General features: G+C 30.7%; 1 protein-coding gene and 1 long non-coding RNA gene across 18 annotated transcripts in view; one reads left to right on the top strand and one right to left on the bottom strand.

Moving 5' to 3' along the window:
- The window catches only part of PIP5K59B (Phosphatidylinositol 4-phosphate 5-kinase 59B), a 35605-nt gene extending 12931 nt beyond the window's left edge, over nucleotides 1-22674 (top strand). For 3 of the 17 annotated variants that reach the window (XM_080174360.1, XM_080174358.1, XM_080174359.1), the window contains exons 16-25: nucleotides 1310-1372; nucleotides 5288-5393; nucleotides 5934-6004; nucleotides 6333-6410; nucleotides 9403-9561; nucleotides 10187-10239; nucleotides 10902-11019; nucleotides 12542-12610; nucleotides 13741-13817; nucleotides 13970-14059. In XM_080174360.1, the coding sequence (XP_080030486.1) occupies nucleotides 1310-1372; nucleotides 5288-5393; nucleotides 5934-6004; nucleotides 6333-6410; nucleotides 9403-9561; nucleotides 10187-10239; nucleotides 10902-11019; nucleotides 12542-12610; nucleotides 13741-13817; nucleotides 13970-14044 (869 nt within the window). In that variant the 3' untranslated portion in view covers nucleotides 14045-14059. The other 14 variants (XM_080174369.1, XM_080174366.1, XR_013883174.1 and 11 more) reach the window with 13 other exon arrangements.
- LOC145329912 (uncharacterized) lies at nucleotides 11052-12231 on the bottom strand. The gene is made up of 6 exons (XR_013883178.1): nucleotides 12142-12231; nucleotides 12004-12060; nucleotides 11846-11909; nucleotides 11696-11760; nucleotides 11551-11619; nucleotides 11052-11421 (listed from the first exon to the last, which is right to left on the bottom strand). It is a non-coding gene; the product is annotated as an uncharacterized LOC145329912 (long non-coding RNA).
- Nucleotides 22675-24779: the final 2105 nt, after the last annotated feature.

Below are 24779 nucleotides of genomic sequence, written 5' to 3'. Positions count from 1 at the left end.
AAAAATTGTTGTAATTAATCTATTTATTGTCTTGAAAAAGTCGGTATATTTTAAATACTAATACATAATTATTGTTTAATTCGGCACTAAACCCAAATTGATAAAAAGTATCTCTAATTAAATATTGTGATTTATTAGAATACCTTTTGTTTTCTAAGTAGGTTAAGATAGTTTGGAGTGATTCCTATAACAAATAAAAAAAAGGGTCAAAATAAGCAGTTAAAATGTTAGTTTTGAAATTATCATCAGGTTTGGGGGGTTTACTTTGATTTACTTATGAAATTAGTAACCTTGTCTTATTTACCTAGTAAAATAAGTTGTAAACATATTTAACTGCAATTTTGACCTTATTTTAGAATACCTGTTAAAAAAAAGATTTAGTATACTTAAAGGTATAAAGTTTTTAAAATCCGAGATAAAAAATAGAAAACCAATACTGGAAATTGTAAGATTGAAGTGAAGTGATTCCGTATTTTTTTCTCACAACTTTGTGGTGTGGAACTTTTCTATAGGATTTTTTTATTAAATTGAGAAATTAACATTTTTTTTTTACTTACCACACCCTGTTTGAACAAAGTAATTAAAGGTTTAAAGAAATCGGGAATAGTCACTTTCGTAACATCGCCCCATAAGGGGCGATTCGTCGTATTTTTAAAATGGCTTTTTATAGGTTAGGTTAGGTTATATTGGATTAGGTGTTTTCCCCACAGGGTTAGGTAATTGGCCCCGCAGGGTTAGAGCCCCCCGCAGGGGCTAGAAATAGGAGAAAAGCTACTGTGAAAAATACGAAGAATTGCCCCCATAAGGTGCGATGTTACGAAAGGGACTATACCCAAGAAATCTTTAATGTTTATTTAGATGTTAAAGGAAATCATAAAAAAAAATTTCTTTTCTTTTTTTGTGGATGGTAAAAAATTTCCTGGAATTTCACTCTACATATTTGGCATGGGACCAGGATTTGTCAAACAATTCTTAGTAAAAGTTTCCCCGCAACCCTATTCCACCCCCCTTCATACCTACTTCCCTTTCGATACATCACAAAACAAGTTTTACGCCGAAATTTGATTACGCCACTAAAATATCCAAATTTTCAGCAATTTCTCATGGAATTAAATTGTTAAATCACAGCCCCTGGGAAGGGTTTGAATTATGGTTGAGTTAGGTCAGTCTGATGCTTTAAAAAATTCCTAGTTTCTATACTTTGTTCAAGCAAGGTGTGGTATTTAAACATCCATTCCACACCACAACTAAACCCGTTATGAAATTTTTTTTTTAAAAAGGCATAAAAGTAAAAATTCCTTTTGTGCAGTGGACCTGCCGGAACTGACAGGGAACCACAGAAAGTTTCGTACTGTGGTCGCCAGTCTTATAGGTAGTATGCACACAACCAAAACAACACAATTATTATCAAGTAGTTTCATAGTCAGGGATACAGGGATATGATAACAGAGAAAAAAAATTCAATAGGGTTATTAGTTTGAGTGATTTTGGGTAGAGAAAGCTATAATAAAAAGAAAAATAAAATAAAAATATTTTACACTATAACTAAAAATCATTTCTTTAACTCAACTTTTAAAAGAAGTGTTAACTAAGAAACTAGATTTATCCAATTTATCTATCTCTATATCCCTGAATAACATAACAATGATAGGTGACATACAAAACAAAAAGAACATTTGGATTTACTGCAGTTCACGGTAAAATATTGCTGGTAACGAATATTGCCAATAATCTATGAATTTTAAAGGCTGCTAGCTGCCAAACGGCTGTACGTACAGATCATACTCGCACACCATTTTAAGCGGTATAAGAAGGCCTACAAATAATCTGGAATAGCCAAGATCTAATTATGCACAGGGAAAGCTTCACTGAAGAAAAAACGCGTAAAATAGGCCTTTTTCGCACATTTCTCTGCACTGTGAGATAATTATGCATTATTGATTTATGGCTATTCCAGATTATTTGTAGGCTTTCTTATGCTGCTTAAAACAGTGTGCGGGCATGATCTGTACGTTCAGCCGTTTGGCAGCTAGCAGCCTTTAAAATTCATAGATTTTTGGCAATATTCGTTACCAGCAATATTTTACCGTGAACTGCAGTAGATCCGAACATTTTTTTCATGTTAGCTAAAAAAAGCTAGAATTTTTTACTTTGCATGATCGCTGAAATTTGTGTTTGCTTTTCTTGTTTTGACTTTGTTAGTATTTAATCTAGAATTATGATCTTTTAAAACTTGTAAATAATATTAAATAGTTTTGATAATACCTACCAATTTTAAAGATTAAAGATTTTTAAATCCTAATGATTTACATTTCTAGATGCATAATATTATGTTTTTTTAGCTAATATGAAATATAGTCTATTTAGTTTTGTATGAATCTATATTAACAGATTTTCTTTACAATTCTTGATGCCGAACAAGATTAATATTAGTATTTATATTTATTAATGGAATTTTCAATTTGACTTTTATAGGTTTCAAGTACCTTTTTAAAAAGTCATGTAGCTCTTGCGATTGGTTAATTTTTTTATTGTGATTTGTTTCAAGGTCAAGCGCCTTAGATTTACATGAAATTCACCTCCTTTCAGAATTTCAGCGTGGCCATATTCTTCAGTATACTGAAAATCTTCAGTATTCTTCAGTATTTGGAAATTGGGGCTTCAGTATTTTCAGTAAATACTGAATATTCAGTATTTGAAAATTTTATTCAGTATTTTTCAGTTTTTGGAAATTTTCATGATTCAGTATTTTCATTATTTCTTAAATTCCAAAAAAATTTGCTTAAATAAGATGTTTATTTAAGTAGTTGATGTCAGATTTTTTTCGGCGCTTCGCGCCTCACTTTACTTTCCTTTAAATTACCCTATAACTTTGTACATTAATTTTTTTATTTTTTTATGGTAATATACATTTTTTTTTCAATTCATCTCAAATATAATTTTTGTAGATATTTGAGATGCTTTTATACAGTATTTTTTTTGTCTATTAATAGAATGAATAATCTAAGGTGAGTACTTTGCATGATTATTGAAGGTAAAGTTTTTTACCCCCAAAAATTTTTTCATTTTAACCCCCCCCCCCCCCCCCATTCGTAATTTATAATTAACAAAGAAAATTTTTGCGCACTTCGCGCACATTTTTAATACTAAATATTTAATAAAATTTAAATTACCCCTCCAAAAATTTTACCCCGAGGGTAAATTTTTTGGGGGGGGGGGTAAACAAAATTTACCACTGCCAACAGATTTCATGGGGGGTAATTACCCCCCCCCCCCAAACAAATTTTACCCCCGGGGTAAAAATTTTGGGGGGGGTAAAAAAAAATTTGCGGTGCGCTTCGCGCGCCATTTTACCCCATCCAAAAGCGAATTATCCCCCCTTAAAAAAATGTCCCCCCCCCAAAAAAAAAAAAGGTTGGACGTCTATGCTCTTAACTCAACTAAAAAGTATTTAAGTTTTGTAATCATTTAAAATATTTATCAGTCATTTTCTGCTTAATTGGTGCAAGAAAATCTAAGAGGCAAAATTAAAAGATCTTTAAAATATCCCACTAATAACAAAGCTATGATGATATGAAATTTTGAAATGAGGAATCATATAAAAAAAATACTTATTCAGTATTTGTATTTTTTTGTTCAGTATTTCAGTATTTTTTCTTATTTTAGGATTCAGTATTTTCAGTATTTCCTTTTTTTTCTTCAGTATCAGTATTTTTTTGGTTGTGGCCACACTGGAATTTGTTAGACACAAAAAATATGAAGAAAAAAAATGAATATAGGTATTAATCTTGTTAGGGATCATGGATGTTAAATTATTTTTGGTTGGATCTAAAGACATCTACTATTGATAGCTGTAAATCATTAATTTGTTTTTAGATTCAACACAATTAGCATTTTTACTAGAATTTAGAATGGGATGTTGTAATATTGTATAGTTTAATAATCTACTACTTCACAAATGCTTTTTTACACAATTTTTATAAGTTTTTTTTAACTAATTGTAAATTCCTTTTACGACAGGAAAACTGGAATTATGAATTATATGTAGCAAAGGTACTCAACAAGTAACTGCTCGGTCTGTCTGTCTTTCTATATCGATTGTAAAGTTCCTTTTAAGACAAGGAAACTAATTTGCTTACTAGAATACTAAATGATTACTAGCAAAGCTACCGTACACGTAATTTTGGTCTGTCTGTCTGGTTTTCTATAACGCTCATTTGTTCTTTAATCAGTTTTCATTTTTGCTCCGAACTTCCCGTTTCTTCCCCTTTTTTTGCCTTTAAATAATAAATTCTCTCAACAAGCAATGTTTAAACTTTTCAACCAGATATAATTATATAAAAATGAATCTTCTAATTTATTTTTTATTGGACTTGTTAGGTATTTAATTTTGAACGAAGTCGTTCTTAATAATTAAATTTTGGATGAAAATGAATCGACTCGCCTATTACTTACTTTTTTCGTCAGTTTGCATGTTTAGTTATTATGTTTAAAATTGTCATGAAAGCCTCATATTTTATGTATAGTGTTTTTTTATTAGTATAGTTTTGAGTTGTATTATTACTGCTATAAAGATATCGAGAAGTATTCTAATCACAAATTTTATACCATTTACTGCAGATGCGTGCACAGGGTTTTATCAGAGGTGTAAAACCTTAAGTAGTGAAGAAATTCTTGTTATTGGAGGGTGCTTACACACTTATGATTGATAGTATAAATTTTAGATGTGCTTTAAACCACCAATTTTCGTGCGCAAATGTTTTAGCTTTCTATGTTCAGAACGATAATTTAAATCTGTATTTTCATTTAAATGGTCATTATTGATGATATTTGTGATTTTCTGCTGCCAAAGATTTACAAGTTGATATAATTTTGGCTGGTTAGCAAAAGTTGTATCTATATTATTCCCTTTTTTAACCATGGAAGAAAAAATACATTCATTGATTTTTAAAAATCATGTTATATCCCCTAAAGACTAGAGAGAACCAACTAACATGCATGATTTATTAGAATAGAAAAATAGATTTCTTTAAAAAAATATTTTTGAGAATAATGCTTGCATTTTTTAAGCAGCTTGCATTCTAGTTATTTTTATTTAGCAATAGGTGAAAGGTTAGTATTTAGGGGTTTAGGTTCCGTATGTATTTTAATTTATAACTTATATTTCTAAAACACCACCAAGAAAAATGGCTTAAATTACTTCATTTTATTTTTTTATATTAATTTTTTACTACTTTCTATGAAACATTTTTAAATTAATATTCTGTACTAACTTTTTGTTTTTCAGCATTGAAAAATTCTCCAAGTAAGAGAACGAAATCTGTGAAGGTGAAGGGTGGCCCTGCAGGGTCAGCAGGTGTCCAGGCGGCCGCTGGAGCTGGACCCAGTACCAGGAAATTCACTTTATTCGTTTATACCTGAATATTTACACAAAGGCAAATACAATTGGTTGAAGATTGCAATAATAAACTTTACCGGCTTACTTTGTAATTCAAGATAGAACCAAACAAAATTCATATTATTGCTCATTTTTACGTATAGAACAGTTATTTGAACCGCGACCAAAAATTTTTTTTTTTTTGAAATTACCTATTGTAGAAGATATTTGGTCATGGAAAAAAGACAAAGTTTTCCCGAAAAATGGCAGACATTACCTTCCAAAGATTTGACCTCAGATGGGCTTGGTATTAGCTAGAACCGATGGTAAGGTGTCATAAAAGCGTCATGAACAAAGTACTTGAAATGTTACAGATAGACCCTAGGTACTTTGTGTCGAGTTATTTGTAAAGCATCCCATGACGCTTCTATAGACACCTTAACATCGACTATAGTCCATTCGGAAATATTTCGTCTTTACATTTTCCAAGATATTTATTACACGTTAGGACTATACCTTTACTGTCTTATTGAAGATAAAGTAAATGTTTGTACAGTCAAGCTGGGCCTGGAGGACAGCAAGTGGTCAATTTTAGTCAGGCAGGACCATCCACACAGGATAATCCAGGTATTATAAATTCATATTTCTGTGTTTTTATCAGCTGCTATTAAAGATAAATGGCTGAATTTTCTTGTTTTTGTAGATATCTCCTCTTTAACTCGCAACACTTTGTTCGTCTGTCTGACAATTATGCTGTTATGGATATTCTGTAGGGGCATCAGTAGTTTTCTCAGCTGCTAATAATGATAGATGTTTGAAATACTCTCGCCCGTTTGATTGCCGTAGTAAATTGTTTTATATTTATGAGCTTAATATTGATGTCATGATTGTCAATTATATGTTCCTTTTTTATGTTTTTTTCACAATTTTGACAAGGTATTTATTATTCTTTTAGATTCTCAGAACAATGAGAAGGAAGCGAGTATAGCCGCAGAGTCTAGTCAATATAAACATTCTACACAGTCAGATGCAGGTATAGTCTATAAATCAGAACTTAATACTGTTGTATAATGATAAAGAAAAAGTAGACAGTCCATGAATTTAAAAAAAAGATCATATGTGTTTTAGACTTAAAGAAGGCGTTTGATATTAAAATTACGAGTTGTATAAAAAAAATAAACAGATTTTTTATGAACAAACTGAAGTTCTAATTTATTTACTTAATGGCCGGATATTTGTTTGTCTTTTTAAATAAAGAACAAGTCTAATTAAGTTAATTATATTTTTAATGAGTATAATAAGTAAAGATATCTTTTTAGGTCTTCTGTCCATTTTCTAATATAGTAATAATACTCATTTTTTCGCCTGATATGAATATTTTTCTTATTCTTTTAAGCTCATCACATACAATTTGCTTCTAGGGCTTAATCAGTAGTGTAATTTATTTAGTCGATGTTATTTAAGATTGCTTGATGAACATTTATTTTACTTAGAATACTGAATGAAAGTTTTGCCATTTTTAGAATGAAATACATTTGGAGTAATTTGCTGCATATTTTACCTTTAGATGTTGATGTTTTAGGAACTTTTAAAACCATTAAATTAAAATAAAAGTTTTTATGATTGAGAACTATTGGTTATTTGAAAGTACCCTAATTTTTGTAGCATTGTGTCATCTTACTGTCTACCTTATTATACTTTTAAAAAATATATTAGGTAAAATGATATTTGCCTTACAATTTTTAAAGTAAATGATAGTTGTAATAAAATAATTTGTTAGGAAATAATAATTTTTATTTATTAAATGTTGCTACTATTGCTAGTGTGCTTTTTATTGATAAAAAACCTTGTAAGAATGTGGAAACATAAATACTTTGTTATCAGACACCCAAGATAGTACTGAGCTAGAGTCAGGGTGTACAGCAACTGAATCGGGCGAGCAGGATTCCACCAATCAGACGGCAGCACATGCAGCCAATCACGAGCCACCACGTCAGCAACCAGAGCAAGTCAGCTGTTACCTCCCCACTGTCCTCTGTGACCGACCCATGTTGCCCCGCACAGTTCCCACAAACCGGATGCTCGGCGGTCATCTTGGTGGAGGCGCTGGTGGGGCACCGCCCCCTGTGCCCCCGAGATCTCCGCGGAATAAGAACTGTGAACCAGGTTGGGCGATCACACCACATGTTCTATCTCATGGATTGCTTTCACATGCTTTTTTAATAACTAACTAGATTTTTAAGACCTTTTCTTTAGTTTATTTTGCATTGTTAAAAACACACGGCATTTAAAATTAGATCAAATGTTGGTAATTAACTTACATACACAATTTTATTTATTTTCTTTAGTTTTTTTATCAGAAACAAAATATGAAATTGGATTTATTTATTAAGATTTTCAGTTGAGAAGCAGTCATTCTAATTGTTAAAAAAATTGGTAAATGCTTTGATACGACAAAAGAAATAATATTGTTTCAAATATTTTTTAGTTAATTGATTATAAAATAGATCCTCAATTTTTTGTTTTTCGTCAGTTGTTATTTTGTACAATACCTATCCTTTAAGGAATCCTCATGTTTTGTTTCTGATTTTAAGTTTGGTGATTTCATTTTTGTCTTGTCCCGCTCCCAAATTCTCGATGGAAGAAAACCAGTTTTGTGACGTGATATAAAATGTAAATGTGCAAATTGATGGATTGTAAAAAAAGAATGACATTTTAACAAACTATGATATTTTATGCAGGTAAAAAAGTAAAAGAAATATTTTATTCCAAGGAAATAAAAGATTTACTTACCCTTTGTTTTAACCCTTATTTAATAAAACAAGATATTCAAGTAATTCATTTTGATATAAAATCTACTTTAAAAAGGAATACTGTAATATTCTTAGATAGTTGAAATTTAAATAGTTAATTAAAATGGGAATTTTTTTAGCAATTACTTCTGTAATTTTATTCAAATTTTAAATGTTTAAAAAGAAATCTTGTGTTTAAATTTAACCTGCAAAGTGTGATCTATAAAGCTTCATTTACCTCAATATGTCTGACTATATGTCAGTAGGCCATATTTTTCTTCTGTTTTTGATGTATTGCCTAATTCTTTTAACTTAGTTACATCTTGTAGTCAGGTTTAACTTAATTTTTCAAAATGCAAAGTATTGTACCTTGATGCTAAAGGGTTGAATTTTTATAGTATTTAAAGATTCATGAAAAACTAGTAATATTACACTAAATGCTGTAAGTTAATATTGAAATATCTCCACCTCCTTAAAAACTAAAACAAATCCCTTCTATTTTCATAAAATTGACTTATGTCTGTTTTTAATTATCCTATGTCCCTATGATTTAACACATCTTTGCGTGGAATGGCTGGTTTTAGCCTTGCTTTATGTTATAAATAACTAGTATGTTAAACTTATAAATTATGATACTTTCTTCTGTAGTTTATTAATGTGATAAGTTCTTTTTTAACTCTAGTTTAGTGATTATAGATTGTAGATAGATTTATGCATTAGGACGCGATTTATGCATGAATTTACAACATTTGCTTCTTTCTATATGTTAAAGAAAAGAAGAAACATCTAAATTGGAAAATATTTAATATTTAGAATTAAATACCTAGTGAATACTTAAATTGGGATTCAATCGATATTATAAATGTTCAAATGTATTGTAAATTTACTCTTTAAATAGCTAGTTTGTTAAAAAGAGGAAGAAGTATTCTGATAAAAAGTAGAACACGACAGACAATGATTAAAGTAATAAATTAAGTATGAATTGAATTGTCAAGAACTCGTAACAATTATTTGAAATTACTAGGCATTTTTAGAATAAATATGGATTTCATTCTTGACCGTCTGTTTCTGATTACGAGGGCTTGACATAAACTCCCTTCAGGAATTAAAAATGGGGTTTATCAGTATATTTAGATCCAATATTTACTAATTGAATTATCTGTCGTGTTCTTTCAGATTTTTTTCTGTCTCATTGAGAAATTAATGGGTTTCTAATAATGTTTAATTATTCAGGTCAGCCAGGTGGCAGTAGTTCGCGTCCCGACGTAGTGCCATCTCACGGGAGGGGCAGCAGTGAAACTGGTTTAGCAGGGACCAGGGGAGAGCATGGTAGTAGTTATGGGAGCAACAATCATCTGGATAATAGTACACCCTCCAGGAGTCTTAGTGCAGGTTTGTGACTTTGTAGGGGGAGGGGAGGGGGGGTTGACTATTTATTAGGGTCAAAAATAAGGTATAGCGAAAAAAACTTAATATTTTGAGGCAGAAAAAAAACTAATAAGCGTTACCCCCCAAATTTGCTAATAATCACGTTAAAAAAATCGTGCTTTTTTCGGATTAGATTAGATTTGGTTACGTCCTTTTCTATAGGTAGGCATGAGACATTAACTATTCCATGTGTATTTTTGTGGCTAGCTTCACATACTTTAGTTTGACCGATATATGATCTTGATATTCGAAAATAAACATACAGAATAACTTAATAAGATTTGATATTTATTTCAATTGATCATCTTGTGGCCTTTTATACTAAATAGTTCCCTTCTATCTTTATAAGATTCCGCGAATCCGCATATTGTTTTACTTTTGCTTAAGATTAAATGAGAATTGTTTTGAAAAACAATAATTAACAAGAGCTGGATCTTTAAATCATATTAGTGGTGAGCCAGGTCGGGGTGAGCCAACTTTCCACCAATGAGAGCACAGCATTTTATGAAATGCCGCGCTGTGATTGGCTGAAATTCGACTCACCACTAAAATGATTTAAAGATCGAGCTAAGAATATATTTTCTTGCAGGTCGTGTTCATAGATCAGGATCCCGGGCAGCCAGCTATGACAGAAGTCCAGGAATGGTCATACAAATCAGTCCAAATTTCTTTGTTGATAACAATTGAAGCTCAAAATTTAGTTTTTCCATCCTCCCAAATCATTTTTTTTCTTATTTAGCATCTATTCCTAACAGTTTTAATTTTTTTTAACAGGTGTACACGGTCCGTGTCTATTCCAGTATTATGAATATAAGATTGTTTACATTCAACCTGCAGTGCGTTTTCCCACAAATAATTTTAATTTGTTTAACATAATTGGGGGTTACATCAATAAATTGTTCCTTGTTTATTGCTGATAATAGAAGATAGAGCTCAAAAAAATTCCCACAATTTGGTTGTTTCTCATTTCTGTACATGAGTTAAGAAAATTGAAATCAACATAAATGTTTCTTGTATTCCTATCCTATCCTATTGTATAAAGTAGTAAGGTTTTTTTGTCTGAAGCCTAAGAACTCAATAATAACCACTGAACCGATTGGATTCTCTATTTTAAGTAAGCTTCACATAGGACATAGTGTGGTTTAAGGCTATTTTATTTTTAAATTTTAGTCTTGAGATGGTTTCAAGCTATTTTTCCAAGTCCCTTTCTGCCCCTTTCGAACACGGAGCCCACAGCTGCTAGGGGCATATCCGCTAGTTATTCATATGTATTGTTTTATGACCTTAAATTTGTATAAGCAGGATCAACGCCACGAAATCGTTACAACAGCGGAGACGTTGTAAGTATATCTGATATCAGACTGGAGCATGCTAGAGAACATGATACACCATCAAAACTATCTGTTGCAATCAGCTCTTCAGGTACGATTTTTAAAAGGAGGGGGGAGAGGATCTACTTAAGATATTGTAGATTAAAGTGTAGGTAGTAACATTTAGGAACATCATAGAAAGTTAAAAGTTCATATTTTAAAGCATACATGAAATAAACATAAAACTCGTGAATTTTTTTCCCATTAAAAGATGGAAACTAAGATTTTGATATTTTCCCGTTTGAGCTATCTAATACCTGTTTATAGGAAGCTCTTATATGAATTTTTTGTACAACCTGTGATTTCTGGAGGGTTGTATCAGCCTTACTGCCGGTTGGTGGTCAGCAAGCAGCTCCAGGTGTAGGACGTCACCAGGCAGATTTCCCCATATTTAGTGGACAGCTTGACATTTTCAACTTTGAAATAAAAATGTTCTTCGTGAACTTTCACAAAACTAAAATAAAAGGGGAATATTTTAGGTTTAGAAATATAAATTAAAAATGTATAAAACAAGCATGACTGGATTCATTACATAAATTTCTCGGAGCTTATAAATAACATTATTACAATAAACATGATTTACCTCTGGGGGTATATTATAGAGCCTGGGGTGGTAATTTGAACTCAAACTCTCACTGCGCTCGATTTATGACTAAAATGAAATCACTTTTGCATTTTGATTTTTTGGAAAAAATAAAATTTCTTTTTCTTTTAAAAAAAATAATTACCAGAAAAGGTATTAAAGGCTGCTAGGCCAACAATATTCAGGATAAAATCAGAATAACAGCACAATCTAAAATTTAAATAATTTTTTACTTTGTTATAAAGCTTATTAATATAATATTTCAAAAACATATTGAATTTTGGTTTCTTTTTACCTTGTTAACAACACAAAGTTCTTAGTGTTCCAACAATCTATCACAGCAACAGTAGGTACAATTTCTAAATATAATACTTTATTGCTGAGGGCTTATTTTTTCTTCACTATTTTTTAACAATTTCTTTTTTAATAAATGTCTGCTTTACAAAAGTATACCTATTAATTATTAGGGCTTTGATCACTTTGAGCAGCTTAACAGTTTATACAATCATTCTAAAAAAATAAATATTTTTTACATGTGAAGGATTGAATTAAAAATTAAGTTTTAAATGGATTTTTGTAACAAAATCTTACTTTGCTTTGAATTCTCCTTGTTTAGCCAGCTGTTTAGAAACGAGGTGGCTCGGAGCTTAAAAAGTCTTGATGTTTTGTTAAATCTTTCTGAAATGGATTTAATCTTTTTTTATAAAAATTTAAAAAAATCTTTTCAAAATTAAAATAATTTTACATGAGTGATGGTTGGCTTCTTGATATTACAGAACATTTAACCAGGGGGAATGAACGTTTTCTTTCTTGTTGAATTCTAAAATAGGGAACATGAATGCTTGTGGCGAAGCCAGCACATTTTTAGCTTTTCAGAATACATTTACTTTGGAACCATAATATATTTTAAAATCAAACGAGTTCGGATTAAAAAGTATGGTTAATGTTCATTTCATAAGTGAAAACTAAAATTATGGATTTTTATGTACAGGTCGTACAGCAACCCCTACCTGGACTGAGGGGACTCCTTCGTTTACAGAATCAACTGTCAGTGAATTTGGTAAGATTTTTATTCTTATGCCTTTTCTAAAATCTTGCTTAATACCTATTTTTTATTATTGTCTTGTAACAATTTATATTTTGCACCAGATTTTCGCCTACCTTAATAAAATGATTATTCCAATTGGCTAATATACCAATACCCCACCATACCCTCCCCTAGCCATGAAGGAACGAATCTACCAAAAGCTGGTTGCTATATTAGCAACCTAAATTGACGACAAAATTATCCTGTCACAATATATCCACGTTTTATACATTCATAGTTTCTTACAACCAATATGTGGAACTATGAAGGTTGCGTGACAATATTTGGACAATTTGCGACAGGTCATACTATAATATAGATAGGTACACCTGCCCGGAGTGGATGTCAGGACATGTTGAGATATGACCCGGAGCTCCCAACCTATACTATAAAATATATAGGTACACCTGCCCGGAGTGGATGTCAGGACATGTTGAGATATGACCCGGAGCTCCCAACCTATACTATAATATATGTAGGTACACCTGCCCGGAGTGGATGTCAGGACATGTTGAGATATGACCCGGAGCTCCCAACCTATACTATAATATATATAGGTACACCTGCCCGGAGTGGATGTCAGGACATGTTGAGATATGACCCGGAGCTCCCAACCTATACTATAATATATATAGGTACACTTGCCCGGAGTGGATGTCAGGACATGTTGAGATATGACCCGGTGCTCCCAACCTATACTATAATATATATAGGTACACCTGCCCAGAGTGGATGTCAGGACATGTTGAGATATGACCCGGAGCTCCCAACCTATACTAAAATATATATAGGTACACCTGCCCAGAGTGGATGTCAGGACATGTTGAGATATGACCCGGAGCTCCCAACCTATACTAAAATATATATAGGTACACCTGCCCGGAGTGGATGTCAGGACATGTTGAGATATGACTCGGAGCTCCCAACCTATACTATAATATATATAGGTACACCTGCCCGGAGTGGATGTCAGGACATGTTGAGATATGACCCGGAGCTCCCAACCTATACTATAATATATATAGGTACACCTGCCCGGAGTGTATGTCAGGATATGTTGAGATATGATCCGGAGCTCCCAACCTATACTATAATATATATAGGTACACCTGCCCGGAGTGGATGTCAGGACATGTTGAGATATGACCCGGAGCTCCCAACCTACACTGAAACAGAGATGGTGAGTGCCAAACCTGAATCTGAGTTCTTACTCTAATTTTTCATATCTTTTATCTTGGGTTCAAGGAACTAGGCATTGCAATCATTTTGTTATCCTTTTACTTTTTACTGTATATTCCAAAAAATGACCAAATTTTAATAAGGTTTTTTTAGACTATAATGCCCAGTTCCTTTGATTTGATATTTTATCCTTCACATTTTCCCTCCTCTCTTAATATCCTATGTTAGCCACACCAGTAGAGTCAATTTTATCTGAAATATTTTCTTCCTTTTATAGTTTAATTATGAATATAAAATGATTTTATTTATACATCAATTATTCTGGTAACAAAATTTTAAATTTTCGCTATGAAAGGAAGAATAGATATTAATTTGAACTATCGCACTATGAAAAGTCTGCTTTTTCTGAACAAAATGTCAATATTCTCTACATTCAATATACATTAGGGGGCCTACGGTTTGGCATGTGCTGCATTTTGAAAACGGGCCCAAAATCATTACATCTAATCTTTAAGAAAAACTATCTCTAAGTTGATAGATTTAATATTATGCCTAAGCTAAAATGCACTTATCTTTCAAACATAGTCTTTGGGTTATAATTTTTTTAAATAGTAGTTTTTTCATTTAGCAGTCTACATGAAATGGTCGGATTCTAAATTGCAACATGAACCTATCCGCGGGTCCTTTAGTATACATACTACATTATATCTACCTATGCTTCCAGTATTTTGTAACAAACTTTTTTTATTGCTTTTTATGAGCTTTCATTAAAAGAATAATAGTAAGGTTTTACAGTTGTCAATAATTAATGATGCAACTTATCTTGACTTTTGTGTTCAAAAGAAGCTTGTTTTTATATATCATTATATTTATATTTATTCTGATTAATGTGTGTTGGGAAAGTTATATGTATTAGTTCATTTTATTTACCTAAAATTGAATTTAGATCAAGATTAAAATATTTGAAAAAGTTAGCTACTTAATAGCCCAGTTAATTATAAAACTCATCAAATAATGTACTTAAGATTTAAAGAAAGTTTTGGTCATAACTCATGAATTCACCCATATAGAATAGTGTTATTTTAATAAAAATGTAGATAAACATTCTAACTTTAAATCCTTTTGGTTCGACTTAAGAGCCTAGATCTTTTAGTTTTACTTGAAGCCTACATCTTTTTAGAGATCCTAATATAAATATTTTTCAACATAAAATGAGCTAATACCTATTAAAGTTTTTACTCTAAAATAATGGCACTTGTGAGTTATTTTCTCTATATTTTGGTCCCATTTAAAATAAATATTAGATATAACCCATATCAAAGTAAATGTTTGAAATAGTTTAAAATTTAAATTTTTTAGGTAATAGTTTTATTTACTCATGTATTTAAATTTTGAAATGGGAATAGTTTTTTTATATGAGTCAAGGAGGTATAACATGAAGAAGAAAATAGATAAAAACTTGAAATTTTCTGAGTCACATAAAATACTTTTTTTTACTCATATTGTATCTCCTTAATTCCAAGGTTATTAGGTTTGTTTGAATTGGTAAAGGTTTTTTACTATCTGTTGTTAACCAGGCAATCCCTATTTATATAAAAACAATATTAAGATAAGGACATTTAGAGACTCCTTAAAAACAAGTGTTTGAATATTTTGATTTATTCTAGAAAGGTAAAATCTAAATATTGCTTTCTGTAAACAGGTAAAAGGTAGATATTCATATCTATTCCAAGTGATTTTTAAATGCCAGCAGGTTTATAGGGAGCATTTTAGCTTACTAGAATGTTTCTAAATGTACAAAATACTGGGTTTTACTATTAATCACTTCTCCCTTTATTTACACCTTGATTTTGTATTCAATAATAACTATTTTCTTACTAACAATGCATTTATTCATATTATTTCATTTTGCATTTTAATATAGCATAAAGTTTACCCTTTCACTTTTAGTTACCTATCTTTTACAAGATTTTTTATCATCTATTCCAAAGTACTAATTTATCTAATATACATATTAGTTCTGAAATATTTAAATTTTAAAAATCAGTTGTAGTCAACCAGATGAAATAAGTCATTTTAAAAAGAGCTGTAATTTCCAAAAAAAGTTTAATGTACATACATTTATTTTACATATAGTTTTTATACTACCTAAACTACACGGCTTAGAACCGGTTTTTATCCAGCAGAAATAAATTGGGTTTGAGATTTACGTACATATTTTACCTAATTGATTTTTTTCTAAATCTAATTCATTCTGCATGATTTAGTTAATAAAAACATATATATTGTGCATGAATTTAATAATCAGATACGACTGAAAGGGGTAGTTTCCATAAAGATGGCTTACTTACGCAGCTAGTAAAGGAAAATCTTTAAGAAAGTTTTAAGTTTACGACATAAACTTTTATTAACTGAAAGATAATTAAAAGGTATTTTTTTGAATTGAGTACCTATGTATTTAGTTTTGCGGAAGGTTGTCTTTTTCGTTATAACTATAAATTCTACATGTTTTAGGACTACAAAAACTCAAAATTATCTTCATGGAGCTATCCTTTTAGACCAGGGTGGGGAAAAACCCAGGGTTTTTTAAAAAGCCCAGCCCAACCCAACCCTTAAAAACCCTTTAAAAAACCTTAAAACCCTGGGTTTTAAAGGGTTTTATTGTGTTTAAAAAAAAACCTGGGTGGTTTTTTTTGGTGGTTTTTTTGTATGCCCACCCTGTTTTAAACTTAGTTTGGTAAAATTAATTAGGTTTACTATAGATACTAAATAATTTTATTATGACTTAAAATAATGATTTCATTGTAAACAAGGATACTATTCGATTTTGACACAAAATATGCAAAATTATAAAAAAAAAAAATTCTAATATTATGGAAATTTTTTATTTGACTAAAATATTTTAATATGCTGTGTTTCAAATATTGGAAATTAAAGTCGATGTGTGACCTTTTAATGCATAATTGTAGCTTTATAGATAGCCAGTATATTTACGTGTGGTTATTTCAGTAATGAGGTGGGGGTCAGGGGATGTCTACACAGGGGGCGGAGCTAATAGTGGTTTGGTGTCATCTTGGGGGCATGGCTTGTTAACACTGCCGGGTTTGGGGAGGATTGGAAGAGGGCGTGGCTACAACTGCATGCTTTATTACCAATATACTGGTGGGGTTATTTCTTGCTCGGCTGCTGGCTTGCTTGGAGGCGTGCTTTTAAAATATTCAGCATGAGGGGGCGTGGCTCTTGAAAATTGAGTACAACTATTTCTGAAACAACATTTGTGTATATGGTATATTCTACTTGCCATTCTGTTAAATATAGCTTTATAGTTAAGAGAGATATTAATCCTGAAATTAAACTTTTACTCAGGGCTTACTTATCTCTTTTTACTTGTTTTACCCTTTTTTTCTGTTTGCCGCTGTATTTTAAGAGAAAACAAATAGGTTTTTTTCTGTCATTATTGGGTATTTTTGGGATTCAAATAGGTAGAGATAATTGTAATTTCCTCATGAATTGAAACCACACTGAAAACCCATGTATCTTATAGTTTTATAGAAATGGTATATGAAAAATGAAAGGGAAACCAAAGGATTAATCTCTATTTTGTTGGCCCTGAGCATTAATCTTATACGTTTTCATTTTCTTTTCCGCGGATGACTGTCTATATTTCTAAACGATAACCCCACCACACACAAAAAAAACATCTTTATCTTTTATTGACATAATAATATGTGATAGATTTTTATAATTTATACACTTATTTATTTTCTCTTAAACCCTGTTTGCTTTTTAAAACTATCAAAAGTCGTCTTACTCTGTATTAGTTTTTAAACCTTCTATATTTTCATTTCATACATTTTTTTTTTGTAAAAAAACTAACATGTCATAAATGTTAATTACATATTTGCAGATAAACAAGAAATAGAGATGATTGGATGATAATAGGTTGTCTCTGGGTAAAACATTAATGTTTGCATTTGTTATTTATAAATTATTTATACATGTTAATTGTGCATTTTATCATTACAGGGGGCTTTTTATGAGCGTGGTTTTAAGAGTTTGTCTACTTAGAGCTTCTAATCAAAATTTAGCTTTATTATAGGGTTGGGCCGGATATCCGGCCATTTTCAATATCCGGCCGGATACCGGATATTGAAACTATCCGGCCGGATATCCGGCTCTTTAATTTTTTATACTTTACACCAAAAATCTCTGCTTTTTAAAATTTTAAATGGCTAGGTATAATTTTCTTATTATTGAAGCTAGAAGAACATTTTTTCTGAACAAGTTTAACTTTATGTAAATTTATATAAGATTTCTGAAGAAATTTTTTTTTGCTACTTTAATATCTGGTAATTTGGCCGGATAACCGGATATTTGCCGGATACCGGATATCCGGCGTTTGAAATCAGCCGGATATCCGGTATCCGGCCAAAAAAGTATCCGGCCCAACCCTACTTTATTATAAGTAATTTATTCAAATTTTATGAATTTTTAGCAATTTCACTGAAAACGATTGCACTCCGAACCCTGCAAGGCTCAGTAAACCATGTCTTAACCTATCATAAAGAATCTGGCTTTTTGGTATATTTTTTTTGTTTGAAGTTAAGTTACTTAATTTTCTCATTTATATCTTTAAAACTTAATGACCTAAGTTATTGATTAGATTTACTGCACTAAGTATCCAAACTCTTTAAACTCTAATTTATGGAAAGATCCCTTATGGTATTTTTAAAAGATACTGATAAACCAATACATAGAAATATATTATAGGACAAATAAAGAAACTATTTGAGTCGTAAAGCTTTATTAAAATTAGTTACTTGATTACTATATAGATAGTAGATAGTGCTTTTATGCAGTTGTATTTGTCATGTCTTATTATGTATTATTTGAAAGGAATTTTACTATGTAGGCTTTATGTTATATTTTTATTTTTGTAGAACATGAAATTAGGAAATATGCTTTAGGTTTGCTCTGAAAAAAAGAATCTCTTAAAATTAGGGTTGGGCCGGAATTTTTTTTGGCTGGATACCGGATATCCAGCCGATTTCTAATGCCAGATATCCGGTCGTATATTGAAAATGTTCCGATATCCGACAAATTACCGGATATCCGGATGGATACCGGGATATCCGGCATTAGAAAATAGTCGGATATCCGGTATCCGGATAGTTTCATTATTCGGTATCCGGCCAAACCAGATATCCAGCCCAACCCTACTTAAAATAACCATTTATATATAACAAAGAAATGGAAGTAAATCAATTTAATTGAAAATAACTTTACATTGTTTCAATGATTTTTTTGCACATATTACTAATCTCTTGTGGAGAAACATTTATAGAAATTTCACGGCGGTCTTTCATATATTCAAGACAAATTTGGTGGCTCAATTAGAATAAAAAAAAACTTTAAAAGCTTTATCTTTAAATAATCTAATTTTTTATTGAAATATGGAATAGACAATGCAAAAAATGATCCTAATAGTTGTAGATTATTGGACTTGCAGTCTTGATCCTGATTCGTCCCACTCAAAGGGAGACGGGATTAATATAGAAATCCCACAAAAAAACGGTGTTTAGTACATTTAAATAAAATATCATTGAAAGAATAGTTTTTATCGCATCGTATTATAGACAGTTTTCCGCGGAATGTAAAATTAAAAGTTTAATATTGGTTTTGTTTTATTATTCGTAGAAAATGGTCTGCAATACGATAAGATACATTAGAATTGCTTTTATTAGTATTGCTTGTTTAGAACCGGTTTTAATCCAGTGGATATTAATCGGTTTCGAAGCCATACTGTATCATTTGGAAGATCAATTTGAATATAATTTTAACACTTATTTCTGAACGTTAAAATACCGCAAATTTTTTATAAATTTTGAATACCCTTTCAAAAGAAGAAAAATTACACCGTTTGACAAAAAATGCTAATTTGTAAATTTCAGCTGATCCTATTTTAGGAAGCTATATAAAAAAGATCAGCTTTCTAGGGCGTTTTAAAATGTTTACGTGGATTTTTTTCCTTTGATACCGTCTTCATTAGTCTTTAAATTAATAAATTAATGGCCGCCGTGATATAGAAATCCTTTTAAAGTTTGAACATGGGCTTTTATTGTATTAGGTTGTTAATTTTGAAGAAATGATATTTTAAATATATTTCATGTACTTATATCAAGACTAAAATATTTAATAAAATAGTTTTATACATCCCAATAAATTTCTGCTAAGATATAAAAATTTATCGCACTATAAAAATTTCTTCGTGTATGAAAAGTTTAGTAAGTTAATTATTAAAAATGTTTCATATACGAAAAATTTTATAGTGAATAAAATTAATGAAAGAATACAGAAAAATCATTAGATTAGCACAAAAATGTGCCAAAAACTTACAATAGTAATTATTTTACTAATATTTATAACTAATATTATATCAATATGTAAAAAAAAATATATAAAAATGATAACAATATTTCATCATTTGCTACACTTTCTCTCTATTGTACCAAAAAAGGGGGGGGGGCGAAAGTGACACTTTTTGTAACCAAAACTAAAAGTCAACAAAGGAACTCAACTAAAAAAAGAGTTACAGGTCTGAGATTTTGCATGGCAGTTGCTTTATAGGGGTACAATATGGAACTGTGAAGAAACGGCGGCGCAACCGCCGAAAACCGCCGAAATTTTTTTGCCTTTTCTCGGCGGTTTTCGGCGGTTGCGCCGCCGTTTTTTCACAGTTCCATATTGTACCCCTATAAAGCAACTGCCATGCAAAATCTCAGACCTGTAACTCTTTTTTTAGATGAGTTCCTTTGACCTTTAGTTTTGGTTTCAAAAAGTGTCACTTTCGCCCCCCCCCCCCTTATTCTTTTAATGTAAAAACAACTCTTAAAAAATCCTTAAATATTATAAAACTACCGCATTTACTTTAGTTAACTTTTAACATTCCAATTTTATGGAAATAGGGATTGCCTTATGTTTTAATTGCTTGTATGAAAGGACAGTAGTATTGAAAATTTTTGATGCTTTATAAAATATTGTATTTATTTAGAAAAGTCCCTTTTCAGATGCATTAAATGTTATTGAATCATAGCAAATATTAGTTTATTATAATTATTATTATTAATTAATGAAGAAAAAATACCTTTTACCTACCTGTTCAATGTAATCTTGTCGCTTTTATGGGTTGCATTTTATTATTGAGGTTATTCTACAGGGTGCTGTCCAGTCGGTTTTATACCATAAGAAATTTTCATTAGGTTAATTTTAAGAGGAAACAATTTGCATAAAAAAGCTCTTCCTTGACTTTTTACAAAATTCTTTGTCGCCCTGTTATTATAGGTATTTTGTACAGATTTTAAGTCAAATATAAAAAAAAATTATAAATTCTTGTGGTACAAAACTGGCCAAACGCCCCCTGTAGTTATATAATCCTATGTATGATGTGTAATTGTCCTATCAAAGTTATATATATAAATATTTATATATTAGAAATTCAAATTGTGAAATATATGTCATAATTTCATTGTGTGTTATTTTTTTGTCTTGTTATTTTGTGGGGCTTGGTGGATAGGGGATAATAATAGGGATGGGATAATGGACAAAAATTTAATCTTCTTACACCTATTATAATAAACTAAATAACCACTTTTTGGAATACAATTATTGGTGTTGCAAGTTTAGTTACGTGTTAAATGTTTACAGTCCATTGTCCCCTTTCTGGGTTTAAGAACGAAATATAGTTATTAGAAACACGATATCTCATTCGTTGGGAGTCTTGATCGTTGGTACTAATTGTTCAAACTTTTCCATCAATTATTTTGTAATCATAGAGGAGGTTATGAACATCAATTTATTGTCCATTGTGTTATCCCTTGGAATCCCCGAGGTTAAGGGTGCTTTCGTATTTTTTCTATCGACTTTCTCGAGTACTGCTACCTGACCTTGCTCCAAAATTAATTTTTGGATTTTTCAGCATTTGGGGATACAGGGATGGGACCTTACTTAAAAGTTATTTGTGTTTAGAGAATAGTCTGCATTTTGATAATTTTTCTAGTGCATTCTATGTGCTAGTCTCTAAAGTCTGTAAAATTAGCCTAAATAAGAAAAGTCTAGAACCTAAAGATGGTGGTTGGTTAGCTAGAGGCTAACATTAACAAAACAATTTTCAATCTTACAATTGTTAATTTGTTTTTTTAAATTCCCTGAAAGCTGTCTATAATACGATGAGATAAATAACTTATATCGTCCAAAAAATAATCCCTCGTCTAAGGTTATGGAATCCTCTGTGACCAAATAACAAAAAACTGCATCTGCTAGAAATTTTTTTGTATGTTGGATCTAGGGTTAATAAATATTTGAATTATCTTTCAGATAACCAGATTGTGATGATATGATGGAATGGAAAAACAATATAATTTGGACTTGTATTGCCAAATACTTCTAAAATAATCCGAGGGAGGGGGGATTTTTGGTAAGATCTCGGAATCAATATAGAAAGCGAAAAATAAAACTTAAATGTACAATAGAATTTTTTATAAAATATTTTTATGAGTTCCAATTGAAATGTACCTAAGTGTTTTTGGATTATATTACCCCCCTCCCCCCTTTATATTTTGAAGAATAGACAACTATTTCTAGCTTTTTCGGGCAGCTCTAATCCTGTGCGACTCTTCTAAACTTTACTGAACCTAAACTAAGCACTTATAACACTATTCAAATAGGTCATTACTATATCTTTGGTTTGTTTTATTTATTTTAGTAAGTTAAAAATGCTAATATATTTTACAAATCCTTTCAATTAAAGATTTCTTTTACATTTTTACTACAATAAAAAAAGATTGTATTTATATAATATAGGTCATGCGTAGATTTTGCATTTGTGTAGATTTTCTGAATAGTAGTATTTCTGAATAGGTCTAATCATAATCTATTCATAACAGTTCTAATTATATGCTATGCAAACCGATCATAATTTTAAAGAAATTTTATTGTATTAAATACAACTTTTTTCTCATTTTAAGAGTAAATGTATTTTTAAAGGTAAAAACAGATATTTTAAAAATAATTTAAGATTTTTTTAAAATTTAATTTTTGCAAATATTTATTTTTTATATTTTTTTTTAAACGTGATAGTATCTTGGAGTACTATAAACAATTATAGGTCATTAAATGATAACATAATCAACCTTTACATTACAAGAAAACTTTGTTTGTAAAGATTTAAATTATTTTAGTGGAAACAATTTATTTTTGATTTACTTATCCCTGTATCCCTGAGTAAGGATGAAATTACAAGAAACAGGTGCAGACTGCAGTTTTCAATAATTTATACCATCAGGTTAAAAATTAAAGTCATACCTTTCATGCAAACTCAGCACTTTTAATTATAGTGCTTTAGAATTAGTTTTTTTAGTAGAGTGTTTTTTAATTAGGTTTAAAAAAAGATTTAAAAAATAAAAACAATTTGGGATATTTTCCCTCACATGGACCAAAAATGTTTCTGGTACTTTCAATAGGGCATTTACCCTGCAGGACCCTATGCGTTATTTTGTGTTCACATTTAATGCTATTAACTTTTAAAACTTGTTTGTTAGTTATCCTTGACAGAAAAATTTTGGACAATAAAACACTTCCTGTATGAAAATTAGAGTTGGGGAGTTAATGTAATTAGGAAAAGCAGATGAATTTCAAATAAACATATATATTACCATAATTTCACAGCGTAAACAAGCTAAAGATAATTTTCTTTTTATACCTTTTTAAAAAATTATTATTTTATGAAAATCATATCGAATTATAATTCAATTAAAGTTTTAGCTAAGATTTTCTAAATCTACGGATCGACTTTTCTATGAAAATATCTAAAAAAAAAGCAGTGGCGTGCACAGTGCTTCACCAGGAGTTGGTGCAACCGTTAGCGATTGAAAAAAGTGAAAGACAGGCCTTCCCAATATTAGTTTTGAGGGGGGTGTTGACACCCTTCTACACAATCCTAACACATGCCACTGATATCGCGTATTTTCCACATTTTTACGAAAAATTAAAATAAAATTTATGTTCAGATCCTTAACTTTACGAGGGGGAGGAGTAATGTAATTAATAATGAGGAGAATACCAATACAAGATGTTATGTTAAGTTGGCAGCGCAGCTACATTATAAAAATGATCTTCAAACAACATAATATTTAAAAGTAAAATAGGAGAAATTTTGATTTTAAAACTTTTACAACCAAAAAAAAATTTCTGCCTCTTGAGCCATATTTTAGTACATAAATTATCTTAAAAATTGTGTATTATTTATGTGATTTAACATCTCATCACACAAATTATTATCCACGTCCATGAATCAGGAATGTCCTTGTTAATTTGTCTCATTTTACTCTGCACGTCTATTGACATTTTTAAAAGCGAAGCTTTTCTATAATTAGGGTCGGTCCGTCCTTAACGGATAGCTTTTTTGGGGTAAAGTCCTTTCCACGACATCCCTCCATGAGGAGCGATTCTTCGTATTTTTCACAGTAGCTTTTCTCATATTTCTAGCCCCTGCGGGGGGCTCTAACCCTGCGGGGCCAATTACCTAGCCCTGTGGGGCAATCACCTAACACAATATAACCTAACCTAACCTAAAATAACCTATAAAAAGCCATTTTAAAAATACGAAGAATCGCTCCTCATGGAGGGATGTCGTGGAAAGGACTATACCCCTTTTTTGTTAATTCAAACATGTTATAATTTTTTAACAGATATCGAACTTTGTATGATTATTTCTATAACAATTAGGTATGATTTAGGAAACGTAGCATTTCTATAATCGTTAACAGAAAGTCAGTACGTCCATTTTAACATGCTATTTTTTTAAAAATTTGACAGCAAATTTTACTATATGATATAATTATCCTGATTTTTACCCATTACAACAAGGTACAATGATATAAGCAATTCATCTCTATAATTAAGTCCT

This window comes from Acartia tonsa, chromosome 10 (assembly GCF_053477335.1).
Source record: "Acartia tonsa isolate MP-2025a chromosome 10, ASM5347733v1, whole genome shotgun sequence".
Lineage (NCBI taxonomy): Eukaryota > Metazoa > Arthropoda > Copepoda > Calanoida > Acartiidae > Acartia > Acartia tonsa.
This window is presented reverse-complemented; position numbering and strand designations above follow the sequence as displayed.